At 44.1% G+C, this 22,164-nt stretch overlaps 1 protein-coding gene across 1 annotated transcript in view; it reads right to left on the minus strand.

Annotated features, from left to right (window-relative positions):
- Positions 1–1,789: 1,789 nt before the first annotated feature.
- The window catches only part of LOC143274513 (uncharacterized), a 1,199,417-nt gene continuing 1,179,042 nt past the window's right edge, over positions 1,790–22,164 (minus strand). The window contains exon 5 of the mRNA XM_076577796.1: positions 1,790–1,879. Within this exon, the coding sequence (XP_076433911.1) occupies positions 1,790–1,879 (90 nt within the window). The remainder of the gene's footprint in view (positions 1,880–22,164) is intronic.

Genomic DNA, 22,164 nt, shown 5'->3' on the forward strand with positions numbered 1-22,164 from the left:
AGGGAAAGACCTCCAGGAGATACAACATCTGTAGCCAGGGACACACTGTCAGAGAGGGCTCTTCTCTTTGTGTACATTAGTGAGACTCATCAGTAGCTGCTGCAACTGTTGGGTTCATTTGTGAATCAGCCATGTCAGCTCAAATCTCAGGAAACAAACAAGTGAAAAATCTTTCAGAATGTGTCCAGCCTAACTCAAGTATATGTGAAGAGGGTGTGTGTGTGTGTGTGTGTGTGTGTGTGTGTGTGTGTGTGTGTGTGTGTGTGTGTGTGTGTTCTCCTTTCTCCAGAAGAATGGGAGCTACATAAGAATGACTGTGTACAACTTCCTCCCCCAATAAGCTTCACAGATAAGCCACAGAGCCAGACGTTGATGATGGACAGACAGACCACAGACAGTAAAGGCAGGAGAAATGGAGCCTGGAATTCTCAGAATATGTTCCAGCTCATCTGTCTTGTTAATAAGCTGAAGTTATTCCTTCAACACCTCCTTCCCTGGCAGCTTTAAATTCTATCAGAAAGTTATTTCTTAAACATTACACTGGACATAAATATACTTATGGACATCATAAAAAATTTAAGGAAATTCTGAACATCCTTATGATTTTGTTATGAATTTGATATGTAGCCAAGGGAACCAGCTTTCTGAGCACTGTGATGTAAGCTCAGTGGCTGTAACAGGACAAGACAGTAGATAAAGTCTATGAGTGTATGTGTCACCTAAATGGCAATTTCTCGTGTCCCACACACAGATATCCATGTGTACACATTAGAATGCTTCCTTACTGCACATGGGATCAGAAACCAGAACTTCAGCACACACATGGTATCAGAACTCAGCTTGAGCAAAGTTGTAGTATACACTGAGCTGCTGTGATCAACACTTCATAAAACTATGTAGGCAACTGCTTTATATTTAGAAGCAAGTTCTGTTCTGAGGAGTCCTCTGAGCCATTAATCAGCAGAGCCTTAGCCATCATGAAACCATTGCTCAAACCTTACCATGAGATAATGACTGCATGGACCCGCAGCAGCACCATCACAAAGAGAAGTACCTTCCTAAACTAGACAGTGTCAGGAGTAGCCAGGAGGGCCATGCCCCATGTTCTCACGTATGTAACCTCTTTGGATTCACCACATTAGTGGTGAAACTGGATGTGTTCAGTTGTGCTTTGTCACAGAACCTTCTGTGAACTTTTTCTAACAAAGAGAGACTCAGAGTATCAAATAACAAAGACTTGACCATTGCTTCTCCTGAGGAGACCCACACCAAGGCTAACAAAATAAATGGGTGGACAATTCATTCATGTCCAAAGTAACCTTCCAATGGTCTCCAATCTCCAATAGGAAGTCACTGCTCATGTGGATGGGCCCTGGAGGAAATTAAGGTAAGCTGTCTTTCAAGTAAATACACATAGATCAGATACCAAGGGATATATGCTGGGAAGCCAGACATCATCTATTCCATAATGCATGTAATGTTACAAAATGCTGTGTATGATTCTTGCATCAAATATCAAGCATGTTAATTAAAATTGTGACATGAAGCATCAATAAGTGATTTCTTTCTGAAAAGGATAGTAAAATAAAACCACAAAACCACACTTTTGTAAAAACTAATTACATTACACACTCCTCACTGCAGCCATCAGAAACAACACAGACCATGGGGGAATAAAACGATGAACATTTTAAGCTGTGACTGTCCCTGAGTGTCAATGCACACGTCACCTCCAGAACAATGTCTGGTGAGGTACACCAGAAACTTCTGGACTGCAATTACAATATTCCTACTGTGGCTGAAACCAGAAATACAAACTATATGGACTTACCTTTCTGTCCTCTGTTTCCGAGCAGTTACTGCAGTTGGCTTTGATATCCTGGAGGAGGAGAAAGAGAGAGAAAGAGCAGGAGTCAGCTTTGTACTTGGAGGACATTCTGTTGAGGTGCCCTTTGCATTAATAAAAGACCACACTCCTGGCAGTTCTTTCGCGAGCCATTGCACTTTATGGCGGTTTTTGGAGGTGTACACAGTCGTGTTTGCATTAGAGGCATATGGGTCTTGTAAGGAAGTTTTATTACATGCAGATGAAGAGTGAACCTGAATGCCACAGGTCAGAGACAAGCAAAGAGAAACTGAGGGCCATTAAAATATTTCTCCCTAGTACCTTTATTCATATGAGAAGGGACATTCTATTTAGCAGATTTAATGTACTTTTCTATATTTGTCATTTGCAAATATATCTGGCATCAACACAAGCCAACACCATGTAGTTTTTTCTTTTTTGTTCATTCAGCCATCTTCCTACTCATCTATCTGTCCACCCACCTATATTCTCATCCTCCCAACTATCAGTCCATCTACCCACCCAATCAACCAACCACCCATCCACCTACTCATCCAGCCATCAGTCAGTCCATCAGTCTGTCTTTATCCATCCATCCATCCCTCAGTCCATCTGCCCACTCATCTATCACTCTATACATCCATCCATCTAAACATCAGTTGATCTCTTTTTCCATCCATACATTTATCCATTCACCCATCCTCCCACTTATCTGTCAGTCTGTCTGCCTGCCCACTGATCTCATGCATCCATCCATCCATTCATCCATCTATTCATTCATCTACTAATCCATCCATTTGTCTATCTATCCATCTACCCATCTACCTGTCCATTTATTTGTCTGGATGCTTGCCCATCCATCCATCTGTCTATCCACTAACTCATTCATTTATGTCTCTATCCATCCCTCACCTACTTGTCACCGAGTCCACTATCTATAATTATTGCATACCTACATCTAATACATTTTTAAAAAATTTTCCCCTCATACAAAGGTGAAATTTGGGGTCTAAAAGATGGCTCATTAGGTAAAGACACCTATGGCCAAGCCTGATAAACACTCAGTCACTAAGATATACCTGCTAGAAGAAGAGGTCCAACTCCAATAAGCTGTCATCTGAGCTTTACAGGTATGCTATGGCATGCACTCCCCACACACATACACACATACCCATGCAGTATGTGAACAAACATAAAAAAAAAAAACCAAAGAGGGATATCTAGTACCCACTAATATCAGGTCAGGTTCTAGGTACAAAGGGCCCAATAATGTATAAAATACAAGGAAGAACCTGCCTTGACCATGCTCATATTCTGGGGACAAAGAAAGAAAATACAAAAGACAGATTGGCAAATGTATCTGGGAGAAGATATGTGCATATGTTTTACCATGTAAAACAATTCAGAGAGAAGGTGTGAAATGCTGAGTGCAGGGTGCAGGTAAAGCTTGCCTGGGGATCAGAGGAAAAAGCCAGCCACTATATTAAACACAGAAGTCAGGCAGTGGTAGCACATGCCTTTAATCCTAGCATTCAGGAGGCAGAGATTCATCCGATCTCTGTGAGTTTAAGGTCACACTGGGAACAGAGCCAGGTGTGGTGGCACACACCTTTAATCCAAGCACCAGTTAACCACAGAAATCTGGAGGTCTGTACAGACAGACAGGAAGTGATAGACCTGAGCAGAAAGAGGAAGTGATGTAGCTTGGCAGAGAGAGGAAGTAAGATGGCAGGGCACAGAAAGGTATATAAGGCGTGAGTATACAGGAAGTAGCTCTCTTGGGCTGAGGATTTCCTAGTGGTAAGAACTTGTGGCTTAGCTTGTTCTATTCCTCTGATCTCTCAGTTTTCACCCCAATATCTGGCTCCAGTTTTTTTTGTTTTGTTTTTATTAATAAGACCATTTAGCAATCCATCTTACAGCATTACAGCAGGAGTCTTAGATTTCAATCAAAAGAAGTAGCCCTGTGTTAAGTCTTAAGGACAGTCCAGACTGGATGATGGGCCCCTTGGATGAGGGCCAGCCAATGAGGTAGCACATGTAAAGCCCCCAGATGGAGGTGTGGGTGCACTCTAGCAAGAAGGATGAAGCAAGAAAATAAAGGGTAGGGGAAGAGAAGAGGCCAATGCAGTATATGCAAAAAGAAAAACACTGGGGAGCAGCAAATGCAGCCAAACACACAGCATAGTTCTCAAAGTGAGCTCCCTGGAAGTCTGGAGCAACAGCAAAGGGCTTTTTGGTTTTTGTTTGTTTGTTTGTTTGTTTGTTTTTGGTTTTTGGTTTTTTTTTGTTTGTTTGTTTAAATGCATTCTTGTGGTCATCTTAGGAAGTTTACAGAGGTTCCAAAAGAAAGAAGAGAGAGAGGGGCAGGGAGGGGGCTGAGGATATGGGCCATACAAGCCTGATTATCTGAATATTCAGATCCCCAGAACCATGAAAAATCTGGAGAGTTCCCCATAATTCCGGGGTTCCGAAGTTGTAGATCAGGAACCCCTGGACCAAGCTGACTAGCTAGACTGGAGCACTGGCAAGCTCTGGGTTCAGCTGAGAGACCCTGCTTCAATGAAGAGAGCACAGAACAAGAAGGAAAAGCCCCAGTGCCAGCCTGGGCCTCCACACATATATATGCATACCACACATGTAAACATTAAAAAAGAGAAAGAAAGGAGGAAAGGGAAAATACATAACTATGATCTGAGAATCCTATTTCAGTGTTCATGAAATGAAACAGAATCAGTAGGTTCAAGAGACATCTGGACTTCCATATTTATTGAAACAATACTCAGGTGCTAAAATATGGAAACAATCTAAGTGTGAAACAGGGATAGGTGAAGAAAATATGATGTGTGCATACAGTTGAATATTTTGCAGCCATTAAAAAGAAAGCAAGTGTGTGGTTTGAGGGAGTGTGAATCAATGTGGTGGGAAGTGAAATACTTCAGGGACAGAAAAAAAAAAAAAAAAGCCCACCATAGGAAATCAAGATCTCAAACATAAGGAGTTGGGTAAAGGTGGCTATCCAAAGGCTAGCAGAGTACTAGCAGCCAGGGATCTGTCAATCTAATGCAGTTTTGTGAGTTCAGGTGACTCTTGTACAATGTGGGGACCATAGTTTATAATGAGCTGCATTCCTGCCAGATGGCACAGGAGTGGAACCATGCTGCCCACTACAAGATTCTATGTGAGGCACTCAGGTGTGAATTAGGGTTTCTAAGTAGAGATTTCCAAATATCCACACTACACCTGATAAACACATTTAAATAAGTAAGTATGGAGGATACACATTTGAGTACAGAACCCTGGGCTGAGGGCTCATGACTGTTGTTATAGAAGGCCCGCAGGGCATCTTGCTGTGGCTGGGTTTGGAGTCTTGTTTAGGCTCCTTCAGCCTCAGCATCAAACCTCCCTCCACCACAGAGCATCTATAGGGATTTTGGTACACGTCTTTCCCATTCAGAATCCTAGGTCTGAATCTCTGCTCTGCAGCATAAAGTTACTGTGAACAGGAGCTGGGGGTTCTACATGGGCCTGCCTCTCTGTCACACAGCATCATAAAGATTCTGTGAACAAGAACACACCATGTCTTAAGTCTTTTCCAGTGTCCTGAGTCAGATTCCACAACAGCCATTTGTGATCTGAACAGATGCTCCTCTCCCCCATCCCCCCCACACTACACACACACACACACACACACACACACACACACACACACACACACACACACACACACCACACACACGTCTCCCTGTTGGTGACCTAAGAAGTCTTGGTGTGGTTTTACAGAGAAGGGGCCTTTGAAAGAAGAATTCAAGATAAATCCAATTCCCGAGATTAGGGTCTGATTCAACACCTTGAAGAGCCTCCTTGGCCTGGGATGAGTTGATAAAGTACTTGCCTCGCATGCAGGGAGCTATGGTTTTAATCCCCAGCACCACCCAAACTGTGCCTAGTGATGAATGTCTGTCATCCCTGCACTCTGGAGGTGGAGACAGGAGGATCAGGAGTTCTAGGCCATCCTCTGCCAAACAGATAGTTTGAGGTTAATCTGAGCTAATAAGAAACAAACAAAAAACATTAAATTCAAAAGAGAGGAGCCTCCAGAAACTATGCGGTCCTTTTCTGGAGGCAAACACCAGAAAAGGGCAGTATGAGGGGTAGATCCAGGATGGGGGACACACTGGCACCAGGTGCCTCCTCCCTCTCACACACATACTCCTGACTGAATAGCTACAGTCTCTGATACTGGGCTAGCATATGCTCATGCAAAGCCTACCTGTCAGTGAACAAAAGCTTAAGGTGAGGTGAGCTGAGCTTGGAGGAAGGAAAGAGGCAAGCAGGGAGCACCTTCCATGCATCGGGAGCCAAGCCTGTCATCCCAGCTACCAGGGAAGCCAAGGGTAGAGGATCACAGGCTCAGTCAGGGCTTGCCTGTCCTATAGAGTCAGTTCAGTGTTAGCTTGGGCAACTTTTTGAAAGTGAGACACTTTTAAAAAGTGAAACCAATCAAAGGGAAAGAAAGATGTAGCTCTGCAGAGGAATGCCTGCCAAACATGAGCGAGACTGAAGTGGCCTGTGGCTGTTGCTGTTTTAATCACTGCTGTTACAAATTACAATTTGAAAGCTACCTAGTGGCCCAGTGAGAAGCCCTGGGGCTCTGTCTGCTTGGCCTCACTCTGACCAACTAAAACTGGGACTTCTTCCCTTCTCCATAGTGGAAAAGTATCAGGTTAGAAATGAAGGGTCAGATTCTGCTGACCTCCGAAGAAGTGGCCAGGTGCTAATCAATAAACTGATGAAATCAATGACCCCAAGGCAGGTTTTCATTTTTAATATGCTATGGAGAGCCCACCTGAGTGATGGAGGAAAGAGGGAAAACGCCACCTGGCAGGATGGGAGCCCTGCCGCTTCTCTTAGATTATCCAATTTATTCTTGTCAGGATTAATTTACTAAACCTAGGCTGGATTTTTTATTTAGATGATATTGTTGGTTTGTCATGCGCCTCAGATCCACACTGAAGGTGCCCCAGGGGACGGCGCTCGCTTCTGAACAATGTTGGGCTCAAATTGGAAAAATGTCACTTTGGGCGCGAACAAATTATTGTTCAGATCGCTCTGCACAGAGCAGGCGTCTCCGGATGGTTCCGAGGTGACCTTTTCTGAACCCAAGTCGTTGCATAAGTACTTCAGCCCCACTTGATAACTTCGCTTGGAAAATAACTCAATGACTTAAGTATTAAGTATGAATCTAAAGGCTTGTACTCATTGCCAAGCAATCAATTTTCCTGCAGAAGCGGCTCATTGGCTTCCTGGAGCAGACAGCTGGACTGCCTCCAGTGAGGATTCAAGTTGCTGGCCACAGATGAGATTCAGCCAAGAGCATGAGGCCACCCTGTTTAGAGTTAGTTATACCATAGTGGGGGCCCCCACAAAAAACAGGCTGACTGGGGGCTGGGAGTCAACTCAGTCAGTACTTGCCATGCTGGTCTGGAGATCTGAAGTTGATCACAGAAACTATGTGAAAAGCCAGGTGTGGAGTTGTGTGTTTGTAATCTCATCACCAGGGAGACAGGGAAGGGAGAACCCTTGGAGTTCATAGGCCAGCATATCTAGCTGAATTGGTGAGCCCCAGGTTCAGTGAGAGACCCTGTCTCAAAAAACATGATGGTGAGCAACTAAGGCAGACAGCCAATGGAGCCCCCTGCACACACAGGTGAATGTGCATACAAGGAACATGAACACATATACACATTTTAAAAAGAAGGACTGAGGCTAACACCACTTAGGTGACAGTACAATAGCCATTTGCTTTGTTGGAAGGCATAGTCACCTTCCTGTAAGGAAGTCTTGGTATATGAGGTCTCTGTTAATGGCTTCTTCCCATAACCTTTGTGAATCCCTGTTCTGTATGGAGAGCTGTTACCCAGCTTTTTAGGATTTTTTTTTTAAAGTTTTCTCTTGTGAAGCTCCTGTGTTCTTCCAGCTTTCAGATTCCAAAGCCCACAGGGGTTGGTTCTGTCCAGAGACATTCAATGTTTCCTCTTCCCTCTTCCTAAGAGAGTTTTCTTCTGAGCTCTGCACGTTGGTTGTTTCCAAGGAGTTTTGAAGGAAAGAGTTATTTCTGGCCACAGGGCAGTGACAGTGTGATCCTAGGTCATCTGTAAGCATCATTCATAGCTCTTAAGGGTTGGGACATAAAGCCCCTTATGATAAGTGGAGAAAGATGCCTGCCATTGAGACCCTAGGTCCCTCCCATCATGCAGAAAGGAGAACCTATGCATGGTTGAATTTTAACCTGCCAAAGATATGTATGCCTATGCCTTGACCTTAAATTCCATAAAGATGAGAGATTTTGGTGATGGGGTGTAGGCAGGTGTGATTGAGCTCAGGAGACACGAAGGTTCTGTAGTATCTGGTTAGCCCCAACTCCCTTATGTGGTGACTTTTGACAAGAGAAGTGGCAGGCCACTCAAAGACAGCAGACAATGGAGTGTGTGGCAGTAAGCCAAAGGACCCCTGGTTGGTGTGAGCATGGTCCTGCCCATGCCTTGATCTCAGACTTGCAGCCTTCAAAAGTGAGACAGAATGCATTTCTGTTGGCTAAAGGTGCCTATGGCCATTTGCCTCAGTAACTGTGGAAAATTAAAACAGAAGTTCAAGCTGCTGACCACTAAAGAAATGTATGGTTGAAAGACCATAGACGGGGGAGAAGATATGCTCTGTGAGCAGGAGTCCCAGATCATGGCAGATGGGCGTACTGCTGCCCAGTGTGCTGAACTGGTGATGTCAGCCATCTATTCTGGAAGTTCAATGGAAGGACAAGATGAGGTTGCTCAGTCTTGATATGAGAGCTAAATTTGGGTCATTGATACCAATCACAGTGTCCTTCTCCCGATTCTAACAATCCACAGAAAGTACCATGGAAAAGTCAAAGACACAAGGCATGCTGAAGTTAACCCTATGGAGTGTGGCAGGACACAAGAGTTTACTGACAAGCCCCAAATCACACCTGTGATCAACTCCCTTTCTCCTGGGGAAGGAACCCTCTATAAGCTGAAGATGAGTGGCGTGGTGGGACCATGGTATTAAGAGGAATTCCATGCCCTCATGTTCCTGCAACAGGAATGCAGAGCCATGGAATCCCAAGTCAGAGCTAGAACTGGATGTCTCCATATATGTAGATCTTTCTGATTGTTCATATGCTGACCTTTCTTATTGTTCTCAAAACAATAATTACTCCTCCTTTAAAAATGAGTCCATAAAAGGCTTCAGATATGCCTCCTCCATGAAAGAACACATACCTGCCATGAGTAAGGCTTCCTCTCTCTCTCTCTCTCTCTCTCTCTCTATATATATATATATATATATATATATATATATATATATATAGATTATGTATAGACATACATAAAGAACATGTAGAGATTTGTGTGTGTATAATGGGCCTGTGGCAGTGGTGAGACTCATCTATCATTCCTGTAAGGTGGTGAAAGGAGGATCACAAATTAAAGGCCAGCCTGGGCTACACATGCTAATATTCTTTCTCTATAGACAGATAAATAAATGAAGAAATACAGTATGCAAATGAGTTTAGAATCTGAGACTGGGAACATGTTGTCAATTTTATGGAACTCCAATTTTGTTTTGTTTTGGTTTGGTTTTCATTTGTTTTCTTTTCCAAAGAAGATTATAAAAAGAAACTTGCTCCACGGAGGTGTATAGCCCAACTCTCCCATTTTGCAGACATTAAACTGAGTGTAGTGGGTAGCCATTCCAGCTTGGATCTGGAAGTTCCAACCCCCATTGAGACTCTGGCAACTGTCACGCCTACGAGGCGGGGCGAGGGGAGGCGCCTGGGGACCCGAGAGCTGGATGGGCCAGCGCTCTCTCTGTGTGCTCACACGCTGAACGGTGAAAGGTGGACTGTGCAGAGCTCCGGAGAACACCGCTGGATTGCAATACACCTTCCCCAGACCCTGTGACCTACCCATTACTTAATTTGTGAGTTACGCCATTAAATAAATATCCTTTTAACTATGTGGAGTGGCCAAAAATAATTTCTCCAATAACTGAGTTTCAGGGAGAGGGAGGAAGGGACCCCATACATGCTGATAGTTGGTTAAGACACTTGAATCACATGAATCTGTCTGGTGTTCCAGCAATGCACCTCAGAGCCTATGCCAGAAAAGGCCATTGAGTTTGAGCAGTTCATTCAAGGTCACTCTCAGCTATATGATGACTTCAAAGCCAGTCTGTGCCAGAGACTCTGTCTCAAAACCAAACAAACAGAAGAAAGAATGTGAGTTCCAAAGTCCCCCTTCTGTGCACAGTCACGCCACCATTTAAGCTCCCCAGGCTCAACAGAGGCGTGAAATGCCTACCAACAGAAGGTGGCTTGACAGGACATCAAAATGCATCTATCAGTCCTCTCTCCTATTCTCATCACCTTGTCACTGTAGTATCTCAGGTCCCTGCAAACAGCGGCAAATACAGCTTGGGAGGGAAAAAATTGCACGATGCAATTATTCTTTCACTGATAGCCACCTCTTTCTGTGTCTCATTTCTAGATTAAGAAAACACAGTCGCCTTAAGGCTTGGTTTTCTTTGTGGCTTAGGGCATGCCCAGTGTTTCTTGGAAGAAGACACCACCATGCCGATAAAGGATGCTGACAAACTTCATGTTCACAGGAGGGGAGTTGGTGCAACTATGAAATCATGCCTTACAGATGGTTGCTTGAGTCTGAATCCACTTAGCTGAAATGTCAGGATTCAAATCAGGTCACTTATTTGAATCCATGAATAAAAACATAAAATATATTCTCTCCACTTCCTAACAAGTTTCCATTCACAAATTTGTTTAGCACATACAATATCACATCTGGCCAGCAGATGGCAGCAGGGAACTTTGCAAAAACTGTCGATGCTGCCAAGCAACATAAAGGACCAGATCCCTCAATAAACTTCCTGAAATAACAATCTTTCTGTTCCCTCAAAATTGTACTCTTTGATAACTGCATGTCTTAATTGCTAAACTCTATGTACTTTCCAAAAACGAGATGATTTAAAGATACATTATAATAATATGTACTTACCAAGGTTTAGCATATAAAGGATTCCCCCTTCAAGCCATAGATATTGTGAAAAGGGAAACACTAGGATTTCAGTCTAAAAGTGAAGAGAACCAAGAGTCTAAGAATCATGTCGCCTGGTGTCTGTCGTGTGGCTGAGGAGTCAGCATATTAACTTATAAAAAAAAAAATCTATCGGAAATGGATTCAACTGCCCACACAGTGGCCTTCTAAGTAGGCAGAGGGATGTTGGGAAGAGTTAAAGAGCATTTCTTTGAGAAATGATACTTCCTTAGAAAAAAACTAAAAGCTGAAAAAGCAGAGGACTACAGAGGGCTCCCACAAACAAAGATTTTCTGAAAACAAAGCGAGGAAGATACGGCCACTGCCTTCTCTCTGCGGGACTGCTCACTGGCCTCACAGAAGTGTTTGGCTGGCTTTCTCCCAAGGTTTTGGTAGCAAGGCTTCAATTCCAGCTGTGTACACAAGAGTGAGCAAGTGGAGGGAGGAGGAGGGGAAAGGGGCCTCAGCTAAGGTGGTGGCTGATGGTTTAGCACAATGGATCTGATCCCTGAGAGGTAGCTGCTCCTGGGCAGGAGCCCTGTGATGAAGGTGAGCTCAAACCCAGGGTCCTTCAGCAAATAAGAGCTATGCATTGATGCCACAGCAGGGGCTTAATGAGAGTGCTTTTAATTAACTGTAAAAGTAATTACCCATATTAGATGTAAATCACACTTGTTTCTACAGGAGGTGCATGATTTCAGCACAGCTTTTAAGAATACTTCTTGAAGAGCTGTTAGTTGCCAACTCTCTCCAGGAGTCCATGTGCTAAACAGCAACAAAATAATAACAGGGCCTGGGAAAGCCAGCTAAGAACTATCTCCTTTCTTCTGCACCAGGCCCCAACATTTAGCTACACACTCTCCAAGGCTGCAGGATCCAAAAGGCACTCCAGGCACACAGCATTCACAGCGTGGAAGCTGAGGTGTGCTGCTTTTCATCTTACTTTTAGCCACTGGGATGCTCCTGACACCCCTTCCCCATGGATGGGAATAATTGCATGACTCGGGGAAAGTAATAGGAAGGAGGGTTAAAGTGATACCCCACTCAGTAAAGCGCTTGTCTTGCAAGCACTGAGTTCAGTCCCTCAGAACCAACTTAAATGCTGGCCACAGCAGCTCCTGAGTACTTGTAACCACAAGTCCGAGGAGGGGAACAGAGACAGCTGGTGAGTGGAACACACTGGCCAGCCTTCATTCCTGGTTGGTGAGGCCAATGAAAGACCTTGTCTAAGTACAGAAGGGAAATCCTGTGAGATGGGTCATCAGGAAAATCTCTTGCTGCCAAGCCTCATGACCTGAGCTAGGACGCAAACTGTAAATGGACAGAAATGACTCTCACGAGTTGTACCTCCACATATGCAAAACCACACACTCCCCCATATAAATGCATGGACACACACACACCTAAGACACAGAAGGAAGCCAGCCCTTTGTGGCGGTGCCTGGAGTAAGCAAGTTCAGGGGGATGTTATCTAGACAAGGAAATAAATCAGTGAGAGGCTGACTTCACCCCATATTCCCTGCATGTCCCACCCACAATTCTCCCATAGGACTATACCTATCTGTTGCAGAATCAAACTGAGTTAGAACAGCTGGAGGAGCACAGGAGGAAACAGAGGCAGGATAGAGAGGGAATCCAGGTGAACTGGGACTGGGAGACTGTTCTGAGCTGCTGCCCTTGACATTCGGGACTTCTACAAGTGTGTGGGGAATGCCCCTACCCTTCTAGAAGGATGCAGTTGGCAAACACAAAATTACCCAGCAATTATTTATATGTTGATAAACACCTTCATTAAAGGATCTGAAGATGCAATTACCAAATTGAAGTTTAGTGCATTTGACTCAGCAACAGACTGATGATGGAGAGGGGGAGGGTGGCTTTACACTCAGCCAGACAGGGACTCAATTGATACGCAAGTCTTCTCTGAAAAGATGTCCACCTCTCCCTGTGGGAAGATGCCCACCTCTCCCTGTGCAAAGATGCACACCTCCACCCAGGTGAAGATGCCCACCTCTGCCCAGGTGAAGATGCCCATCTCTGCCCAGGTTCGATTGCCATCTCTGCCCAGGTTAGATTCCCACTTCTGCCCAGGTGAAGATGCCCACCACCCAGGGGAAGACACCCACCTCTGCCCAAGTTAGATTCCCACCTCTGCCCAGGGGAAGATGCCCACCTCTGCCCAGGTTAGGTGCCCACCTCTGCCCAGGTGAAGATGCCCATCTCTGCCCATCTGCACAGTGTGGGGAAACCTTGTGGTTTTCTTGTCAGTCACTGTTGTGTGTTTACCATGGATGTTGCTTGTGTTGGGTTAAAAGGAATAGAAAAATAGAGAAACTTAAAGTGAACATGAGGAGGCATGGTGGAAATCTGGTTGAAGTCTTTCCCAGGTTGGCTGTTTAAGAATATTGATACAAACAACCAACAAAGTCTACTGTGAAAGCTGGGCATGGTGATGCATGCCTTGAATCCTGGATCTCAGGAGACACAGGCAGGTGGATTTCTGTGGGTTTGAGACTAGCCTGGTCTATATGGTAATTTTCAGTCCATCTAGGGCTATATAATGAGACCCTGTGTTTAAAAAAAATCTCTATGAGGATTGCCTGCACAGAGATATCTTTTTAAGAGAGCAATTCCAAATGAGAATCCTAAGTGAGCAATGTGCCATGATTTAAATCTGAGCCTGTGTGACTTGTCTCTGTTGTAAACCTGTAACTGTCTTGGAATCTCACAAACATTGCTAACCTGACTTTAGTGAAAACATGTCTTGACTTTTGAAATGCATGTTTGATTTATTCTTCAAGTACTTCGCACATGTATACAGTTACCATGTATTTTGATCATATTCAACCCCAAACTTTTCTCAGAACACCCACCACCATCTCCCACTTCCAACATCAAAACCTTATGCTTGACTCTGTGATCATCCGTGGAAGTCTGCACCACACCCCAGTGCCTACTGCCCTTCCCCTGTCCCTTCCAATTACACCCATGCTTAAATCTATGTCAACTTTTTTCCTTAACAAACCCCAGACCATCCCACACAGGCTCATCCTGAAAGTCTTTTCTTTCTTTTTTTTCCCCTGTGGCCAAGTAAGACTCTACTCCACTGATGTGGAGGTCTCGGCAACGAACTCCTCAGGCTGCTGCAGGTAGGGCATGAGGCTGTCTCCCTCTCCTACGATGACTGAATTGCTTTGTGACCACTCAAGAGGGGACTAGACAGGAAAGTTACTGGCTTGTTGTGATGTCCTAGTTCAAGGGCAATCACAGAAGCTGGAACAGGAAGCATTTTCACTCTTTCCTGAGGTCACAGGCACGTGTACTTGGTCCCCTCCATCTGATAACTTCTACACATATAGTCACCGCTCATATTGGTTACAGGAAGCGCTCACAGAGGAAAAACAGCCTCACAACCTCTTGAGGAAACTCGGCACGAGAAACATTAATGAGCACAGAGATGATGAAGGAATTCTGTCTGAGAGCTGGAGGGTACATTTGAGTCTCACCTCTTACTGTGGATCAAAATACTCATGGGAGACACCTCAGGAGCAAGGCCAGCTTGCTCTACTGCCTGCTGTTACCACTTGTTTGGGGGCCATGGGGCTGTGCATGGTTGAACCTCACTTTCCATAGTCCAGAAACAGGGAATAACAGTCTGTGCCCCTCAGGCAGGTGTGAGTCTTAGTGGGATACAGCATGCAAATACCATGGATAGGGGTGCACTATGTTCCTTGCCACAATCACGGTCTAATTTGATTACAAGCATGCAATGCATGCACACGTTTGTGCAGGTACACACACCCATGCTTGTACTTTCAGAGGCCACAGGAGGATGACAACTGCTCTGTCACTTTCTGCCTCTCCCCTTGAGATAGGGTCTCTCACTGAACCTGGAGCTTGGCTGGATGCTAGCAAGCCCCAGAGCCCCTCGTGTCTCCATTCCCTATCATCTCCTGCCCCTTGTCACCCTTTGGCCCCTTACCTCCACTGCAGTCCTAGAGTCACAGGCTCCGGCAGCCACAGCAGGCCCTTCTATTGCAGTGGCCGGGTATCCAAACTCAGGTCACCATGTGTACACAGCAAGTGCTCTTCCCCAGTGAACCACCTCCCCACCCCTCTAAAGTGATTTTTATCATGATTCTCAACTTAAGTAAGATGTATGAGATTTCTTTAATTTTTCCAAGTCATTGCCATTCAGTCTGTTAAATGGACCCATGGAGGCCACCTCAGATGCAGTTTCTAAAGATATTGTTATCCTCTGAAATGATGCTGACAGAGGCTTCCAACTCAACACCCACTGAACACTGAACCAACGGCCTGGTAAGAGCCCAAAGCTACAAGGACTCAGCAAAACCATTTAATTCAATATTTAATTTCCTCTTAGGAATTAGACATGCTGTAGAGACACCCAACTGTCAGAGTAAGATTTATGCCAATTAAAGAGGAAGCAAACAGCTGAAGGTCAACTGAGCTGGTGCAAAGGATTTTTTTAAGAGAAGAAATTAGCATTCTTAGACTTCCTGTTGAGTATTCTGAGCTGAGCCTCTAGTCTCTACAAAATGAATGCTGAGCTGGGCCTCCACTGTCCCTGCAAACCGATGGTCCTGTAGAACACACACATAGACTGCAGAGTTAGGCCCTAATTTATTGGGAAGTAATATTCTCTTCCCCTTGAATCTTTCACTTGGCACTTTACTGCCTAGTGGGAAATGGGTAGTAGCATTTTCCAGAAGATTCAGTCACCAATCCTTCATGTCACGAATGTGAATTTCATGGTCTAATCTTATGTAGTCTATGTGGTTTAAATGGCCAACATTATAGCCACCCTCCCTGTCCACAGTAAACCAGGATAGATGTGGAGCTGGCAAAGGTGTCTTCTGAATATTCTGCACTCTGGAATAGAAATTGTTAACATGGCAACCCTTCTTGCAGAACATTTGCCAATGAATAGATGAACATTAAATAAATTGTATAATAAAAGTGATTCCAGGGATGGCTCCATATGTAAATCCCTTGCTGTTCATACATGAGGACCTGAACTGAGATCATCAGTATGTATATAAAAAGCCAGACATGGGGGTGTGTGTCATCTGTACACTTAGCTGTGGGCTGCACTGGAAGGAGGGAGTCAGAGGGTCTCCATGACCAGACAGTCTAGCTAAAATGGCAAACTCCATGTTCAGTGAAAGACCCTGTGTAAGCTGACACCAAAATCCAGGTCCCATTGTAGACTCTGGGGCCACTGGAGGCAAAGTCCTGGTCCCACAGTGAACTCAGGGGATGGGAAGATGAAAGGAAAAGAAAATCTACTAAAACATACTTTGTTCAAAGCTGCATAATAATGCCTAATGCCTTATATTCTAATTTAAGAAATTACATGAAAATAAGCTGGGCAACAACAGAGCAAGATGCCTGATGTCAAACTCTGCCCTTCCCACTCACGTGCACACACACCATGCCCTTCACAAACACATAAACAAAACCCACAGAGCTGACCAGTTTCTTACTTCTGTTTCCCAACTTTGACAATATAGAGATGCAAGCTGATATGCTAGAAATACATGGCAGTGTTTTCTTTTGGCATTTCATCACAACAGGCATGTACATTTCAATACATTAGCTATGAAATTCTGATGCCCAAGGGTGAGTCGAGGACCCCTGTGGAAATAACTGAGCCCTCACAAGGAAAGAAAGTGTGTGCCTATGCTGGTCCCAGTGCGCAAGACTGCAAAAACTCCTTTTACAAAAACAACCATCTTCTTACTCAAGCACAAGGAAGATGTACCTGAAAATAGACAGTTGAGGAAAATTACATTTCCCTGCCTCTTCACTCTTTTCCACAGGTGCCATATGTACTTACAGAATGGGGCTTTTGAGCTGAGATGCAGGAAGAGAATTCAAGACATTCTCTTGAAAGTTTGGATTACTTTCTCCTGCATATTAGCAAGTTTGCCCCTCTGAGGAAAGAGTCATTTTTGTGCTGACAACAAATGACAGAAATCCAGGCCATACCTGAGAGGGCCTAAGCACTGCATTCCTTATGATGTGCTGGGAATGAGGGCACTTGCACACACAAGGCATATACAGACATCAGGACACACACACACACACACACACACATGCACACGCACATGCACGTGCGCGCGCGCACACACACACACACACACACGGGGGGAGAGAGAGAGAGAGAGAGAGAGAGAGAGAGAGAGAGAGAGAGAGAGAGAGAGAGAGAGAGAGAGAGAGGGAGAGAGAGAGAAATAATCAAAATTTGAAATGAAAAAAGATGGAAACAAATGGTGACTAGCCCCAGTCATGAAGACTGATGTAACTGAGCACCTCTGTCGTGTTTGCAGATTCGTGCTAATCACTGGGAATGTGGACACCTGTGCTCCTAAACAACTCCAGATGATAACACCTACCACAAGGAAATTCCATGACAATATGGTTGCTATGCGATATTATTTAGTAAATGACAGGGGAAAAATCTGTGCATGTTCCGTACAGATTCGTTTTTTTTTTCTCTAAATACTTTGATTCTAAGGCTGCATTAACCACGGATATGAAAGAATGACTGACTATACAGAAGACACTAATTCCCATAAGGGGCTACAAGACTCTGTCCTCTTTAGAGGAAGCAAATTCAAAGAGATGGCATCTCTCACCCAGGGTTAAAGAGCCGATGCTGAGGAATGTTGGCTTTGCAACATGGACCTGGTTTGTTTGGCTCAAAAGCCAGTGACTGATTGATTGATGTTTGTTTGTTTGAAGGTTTCCTTGATTTTAGTTTTTTGCAGCATTAAAGGGCTAACTCTGGGTCTTGCACACCACTCACGAAGGGAGGACAGCACTCGGCCTGCAGCTCCAGATTGGTGACTCAGTGCTCTGCTAGTGATTCTGATTCCACCCCTATCCATCCTCATTCTTTCCTTTTTTTTTTTTTTGTCTCACTGTGTATACATGTTAGTGTATGTGTTCATTAATGTAGTCGCCAGAGGCCAATGTTGAATGTCTTTGGTTGCTCTCCACCTTATTTTTCAAGACAGAATCTCTCATTGAACCTGGAGCGCAGCAATTTGGTTAGACTATCCCTAAGTAACCCCCGAGCTCCTCCCTGTATTTACCTCTTCGGGCTAGGATTACAAACAAGTAACTTCTCTCCTGTCTTTTTATTTGTGTTCTAGAGATTTGACCTCAGATCCTCATCTTTGTGCAGCAAGCGTTATGGACTCAGGCACCCCTCCAACCCTCGTGCTCTTTCTCTTGAAGTAGTAACACAGCACATAGGAACCTGCTGTTATTATTATCATCACCGCCATAATCATCATCATCATTATTGGTTTTTGAGACATAGGCTTACTATGGAGTCCAGGCTAGCATCAAACTCAGAATCTCCCTGCCCCATCCCTATGTGCCACAGATTAAGGTACGTGCCACCATACCTATCTTCATAAAATCCCGTTTAAATGGATAAGTGGGTGAACTTGTGGAAGTAGGCAGTTTTTTACTCACTAGCACACCCAAACCACTTTGAGTCTTTGTTAATCATCTGAGAAATGTTCTCTTTTTAATGAGAAATGGTTATAAAGGAATGTTAACACAGGGTTAAGTAATACAGGGTTGCTAATACAGCCACCACTTACATTCCACACTAAATGCCTTTACAACAAGTTACTGGGTGTCTCCATCTACACTTTAACAGAGATGGCAGGAAGTAAAAAGCATCTGTTGACATCGAGGCTCAGGAACACATTCTGGTTATAAAATTTCAGATAGTAGAAATAAAACCATGAGATCTTTGAGCAATTCCATCATCATTAATAACAGTCTCTTAAATTATTAACCATTGTCCACACTCAATACAAAGAACCCTCACCGTGGACACAAAGCAGGCAAGCAAGATCACGTAAATGAGAATTTTAGCTAAATCCATACAACCTTGAATTTAACCATGGTTCTAAGCATGCTCTGGAGAACACATAAATACAAATTTTCTTTAAATAATAATTTTTGAAGTAAGAAATTATTGAACATGTCACCAACCTTAAAGCAAAATCCAGCTTCCCACTTCCTATGGACAATGGCTGCTTCTTGGCCATATACCTTAGTATAGCCTCAATCTTGGACATCTTAACACATTTTCCTTATGCCCTATGAGTACAGTGACTTGAAGGCTGCTCAGGAATGGAGCCAAAACCCTTTTCTCCCAAGAGTAGAGAAAAGCATGCCCAGGGTGAAGGAACCCATGCCAAAGAAGATGCATGCTGTTGGTTGTTTTTTACTCTTTGTCTCTTTGGAGACCTGCCACTCAACTCCCAAATAAATTCCACATGGAGGCTTATTCTTAATTATCAATGCCTGGCCTTAGCTTGGCTTGTTTCTTGTCAGCTTTGCTCAACATCAATTAGCCCATCTGGCTTTTGCCTTGAGGCTTTTGCTGTTCTCTTACTTCTCTAAGTCTTACTCTTACTCTGTAGCTTACTCTGCATCTGGGTGGCTGGCCCACATAGTCTTCCTCCTGCTTTGGCTACTTCCTTCCCCCCCCACCAGATTTCTCCTCCTGTCTATTTTCTCTGCCTGCCAGCCCCACCTATTCTTTCTCCTGCCTTGCTATTGGCTGTTCAGCTCTTTATTAGACCATCAGGTGTTTTAGACATAAAAGTAACACAGCTTCACAGAGTTAAAGAAATGCAACATAAACAAAAGTATCACACATTAAAATAATATTCTACAACAGATGCTGTATCCCGACTTTCCTCCACTCCTATTATTCTTTCCTCTTTGAACTTCCTCCAGGACCTGGAGAAACATGAAGCCCTTCCCTTATTCTGGGGGCTTACTGTTTCCCATCATATTCCTGGTGGCAAGCTCAGATGGTCCTCCTGCCTGTCTGAGGCTAGCAGGTATTAGGATGGCTGATCAGCTCCAGTGAGAGAAAATATCAGAAGAGCCACAGCTGGTAAAGTTAGCTCAAGTCACCCTTTGGGGTTGCAGGCCTGGCAGTCACTTAAGCTCACTCAAGAAGTCCTAGGCTCAGGAGGCCTGGCAGCTGCTGTAGTTAAAATAGAGCGTTTGTGGATTATCATGTGAGAATGAAGCTATTAAGAGTTCTTCAAGAATGGCATCTATACCAGATCACCCAGTCAGCCTAATTAGTCCTTCTACTCCACTGAAACCTGACAATATAGGTGAGAGATTTGCCTGTCTCCTTGAAGGGATTTGTGTTCAAAGATAACAGTTGTAAATACTTGGGCTTATTGTAACATTATTCTAATAACAGTATCAGGGAGCTGGTGTCGATACTAGGACCCCAGTTCCATTCCCAACACTCACAACCATCTGTAACTTCAGCTTCAGGGGATTCAACACCCTCTTCTGGTCTCCATGGGCACTGCACACACATGCACATAAAAACATACAGACATATATACACATAATAGTAATAATAATAATAAGAAGAAGATAAATCATTAAAATATGAATATCATCCTACAAACTATTGCCTCCAAATAGTCACATGATTTCCATGTTGTTTACATTGTCTTTTTATTTCTCCATCACATCTCCATCTTTTTCCCACCTTGTCATATTTAGAGCAATACAATGGGTCTGTATTAGATACTTCTCTTGTTGCTACAAAAGCTTAAGGAAGGAAGGCTTCCTTTCTGTTCACAGATGGAGGATACCATCCATCATGGTGTGGAAGACATAGAGGCAGGAACATGAGATGGTTGCTCACATTGTGTCCACAGTCACAAAGCTGAGAGAGATGAATGCTGGTGCCCAGGTCACTTCCTCATTTTTATTCGGGCCGGGATGCCTGGCTATGGGATGATACCACCCACAGTTACAGTGGGACTATCCACCTCAGTTAGCTAAATCTAAAAACACCCTTTCCTCAGAAGTTTGCCTTTTCTGTGATTCTAGATGCTACCAAGCTGAGGGTCAATATTAACCACTGCAGGGCCAGGAAGTCCCAGATCTACTATTGTTTCTTGTTTTTATATCTAGTACATGTTGGATTACTAAGCCAAGGATGTCCTCTGTGTCCTGATATTGGGGTCTATGGAAGAGCTACTCTGTGCATTTCATTAATATCTGCCCTTCAGGAAGGAATACGTGAAGGTTCAGGAAAATTTCTATCTATGTTCCAGATGCACAACTGGTGTGCCCATCACATCCTGATCCATCCATCAACTGTGGAGTGCCCGTCTGAACTTCCAATGCCTCCTTATCCCCTTGAGAGCACCACCAAGCTCCCCACCAAGCTCCCTAGTCAGTTCATGCCTTCCAGTGCAGGTCTCCTGACAAAACTCAGGTCGTCAGGCTAGGCAGCAGGTATCTGTATCCACTGAATCATCTCATGGGCCCCACTGATCTGCTTTCATTACTTCACCTGTCCTTGATGCCTCTGACTATTCAGCCCTCGCATCCATTTGGTCCATGGAGACAGGACTTATTTTCGTTTTCTATTGTTGTTTCAGGATCATTTTCGGGTCGCTAACACTGTAGCTGGTAATTCCACTTGCTTAATAATCATGGGAACAATGTGCAGAATGTGATGGCTGAGCCAGATTTTGACCCATTTACTTATTCACCTGACCTCACCCAAAAGACTTCCTGTCTAAAAAGATACTTCATAAAATAAAAAGGGGGAGCCAGGTGGTGGTGGTGCATGCCTTTAATCCCAGCACTCAGGAAGCAGAGACAAGCAGATCTCTGTGAGTTCAAAGCCAACCTGAACTACAGAGTGAGTTCCAGTAAAGGCGTCAAAGCTACACTGAGAAACCATGTCTCAAAAAACCTAAATAAATAAATAAATAAATAAATAAATAAATAAATAAATAAATGGGGGGGACCTCAAAAATACTTCATTATCTTCTTGGTAAGGTTCTTTTTCCTCCTCTGAAACCTTCAGTAATTATACTCTTCTTCACTTTTTTTTTCTTGGTTTTTCGAGACAGGGTTTCTCCATATAGTTTTGGTGCCTTTCCTGGAACTCACTCAGTAGCCCAGGCTGGCCTCAAACTCACAGAGATCCACCTGGCTCTGCCTCCCAAGTGCTGGGATTAAAGGTGTGCACCACCCCAGCCCAGCTCCTCACTTCCTTTCTTTCTCTAGTTCCTCCCTTTCTCTTGCTCTCTCCTCCTTCTTTCACTCCACACGGCCATACACACAGGTGCCCTTCTCTTT

The sequence above is a fragment of the Peromyscus maniculatus genome, chromosome 8, assembly GCF_049852395.1.
Source record: "Peromyscus maniculatus bairdii isolate BWxNUB_F1_BW_parent chromosome 8, HU_Pman_BW_mat_3.1, whole genome shotgun sequence".
Classification (NCBI taxonomy): Eukaryota; Metazoa; Chordata; class Mammalia; order Rodentia; family Cricetidae; genus Peromyscus; species Peromyscus maniculatus.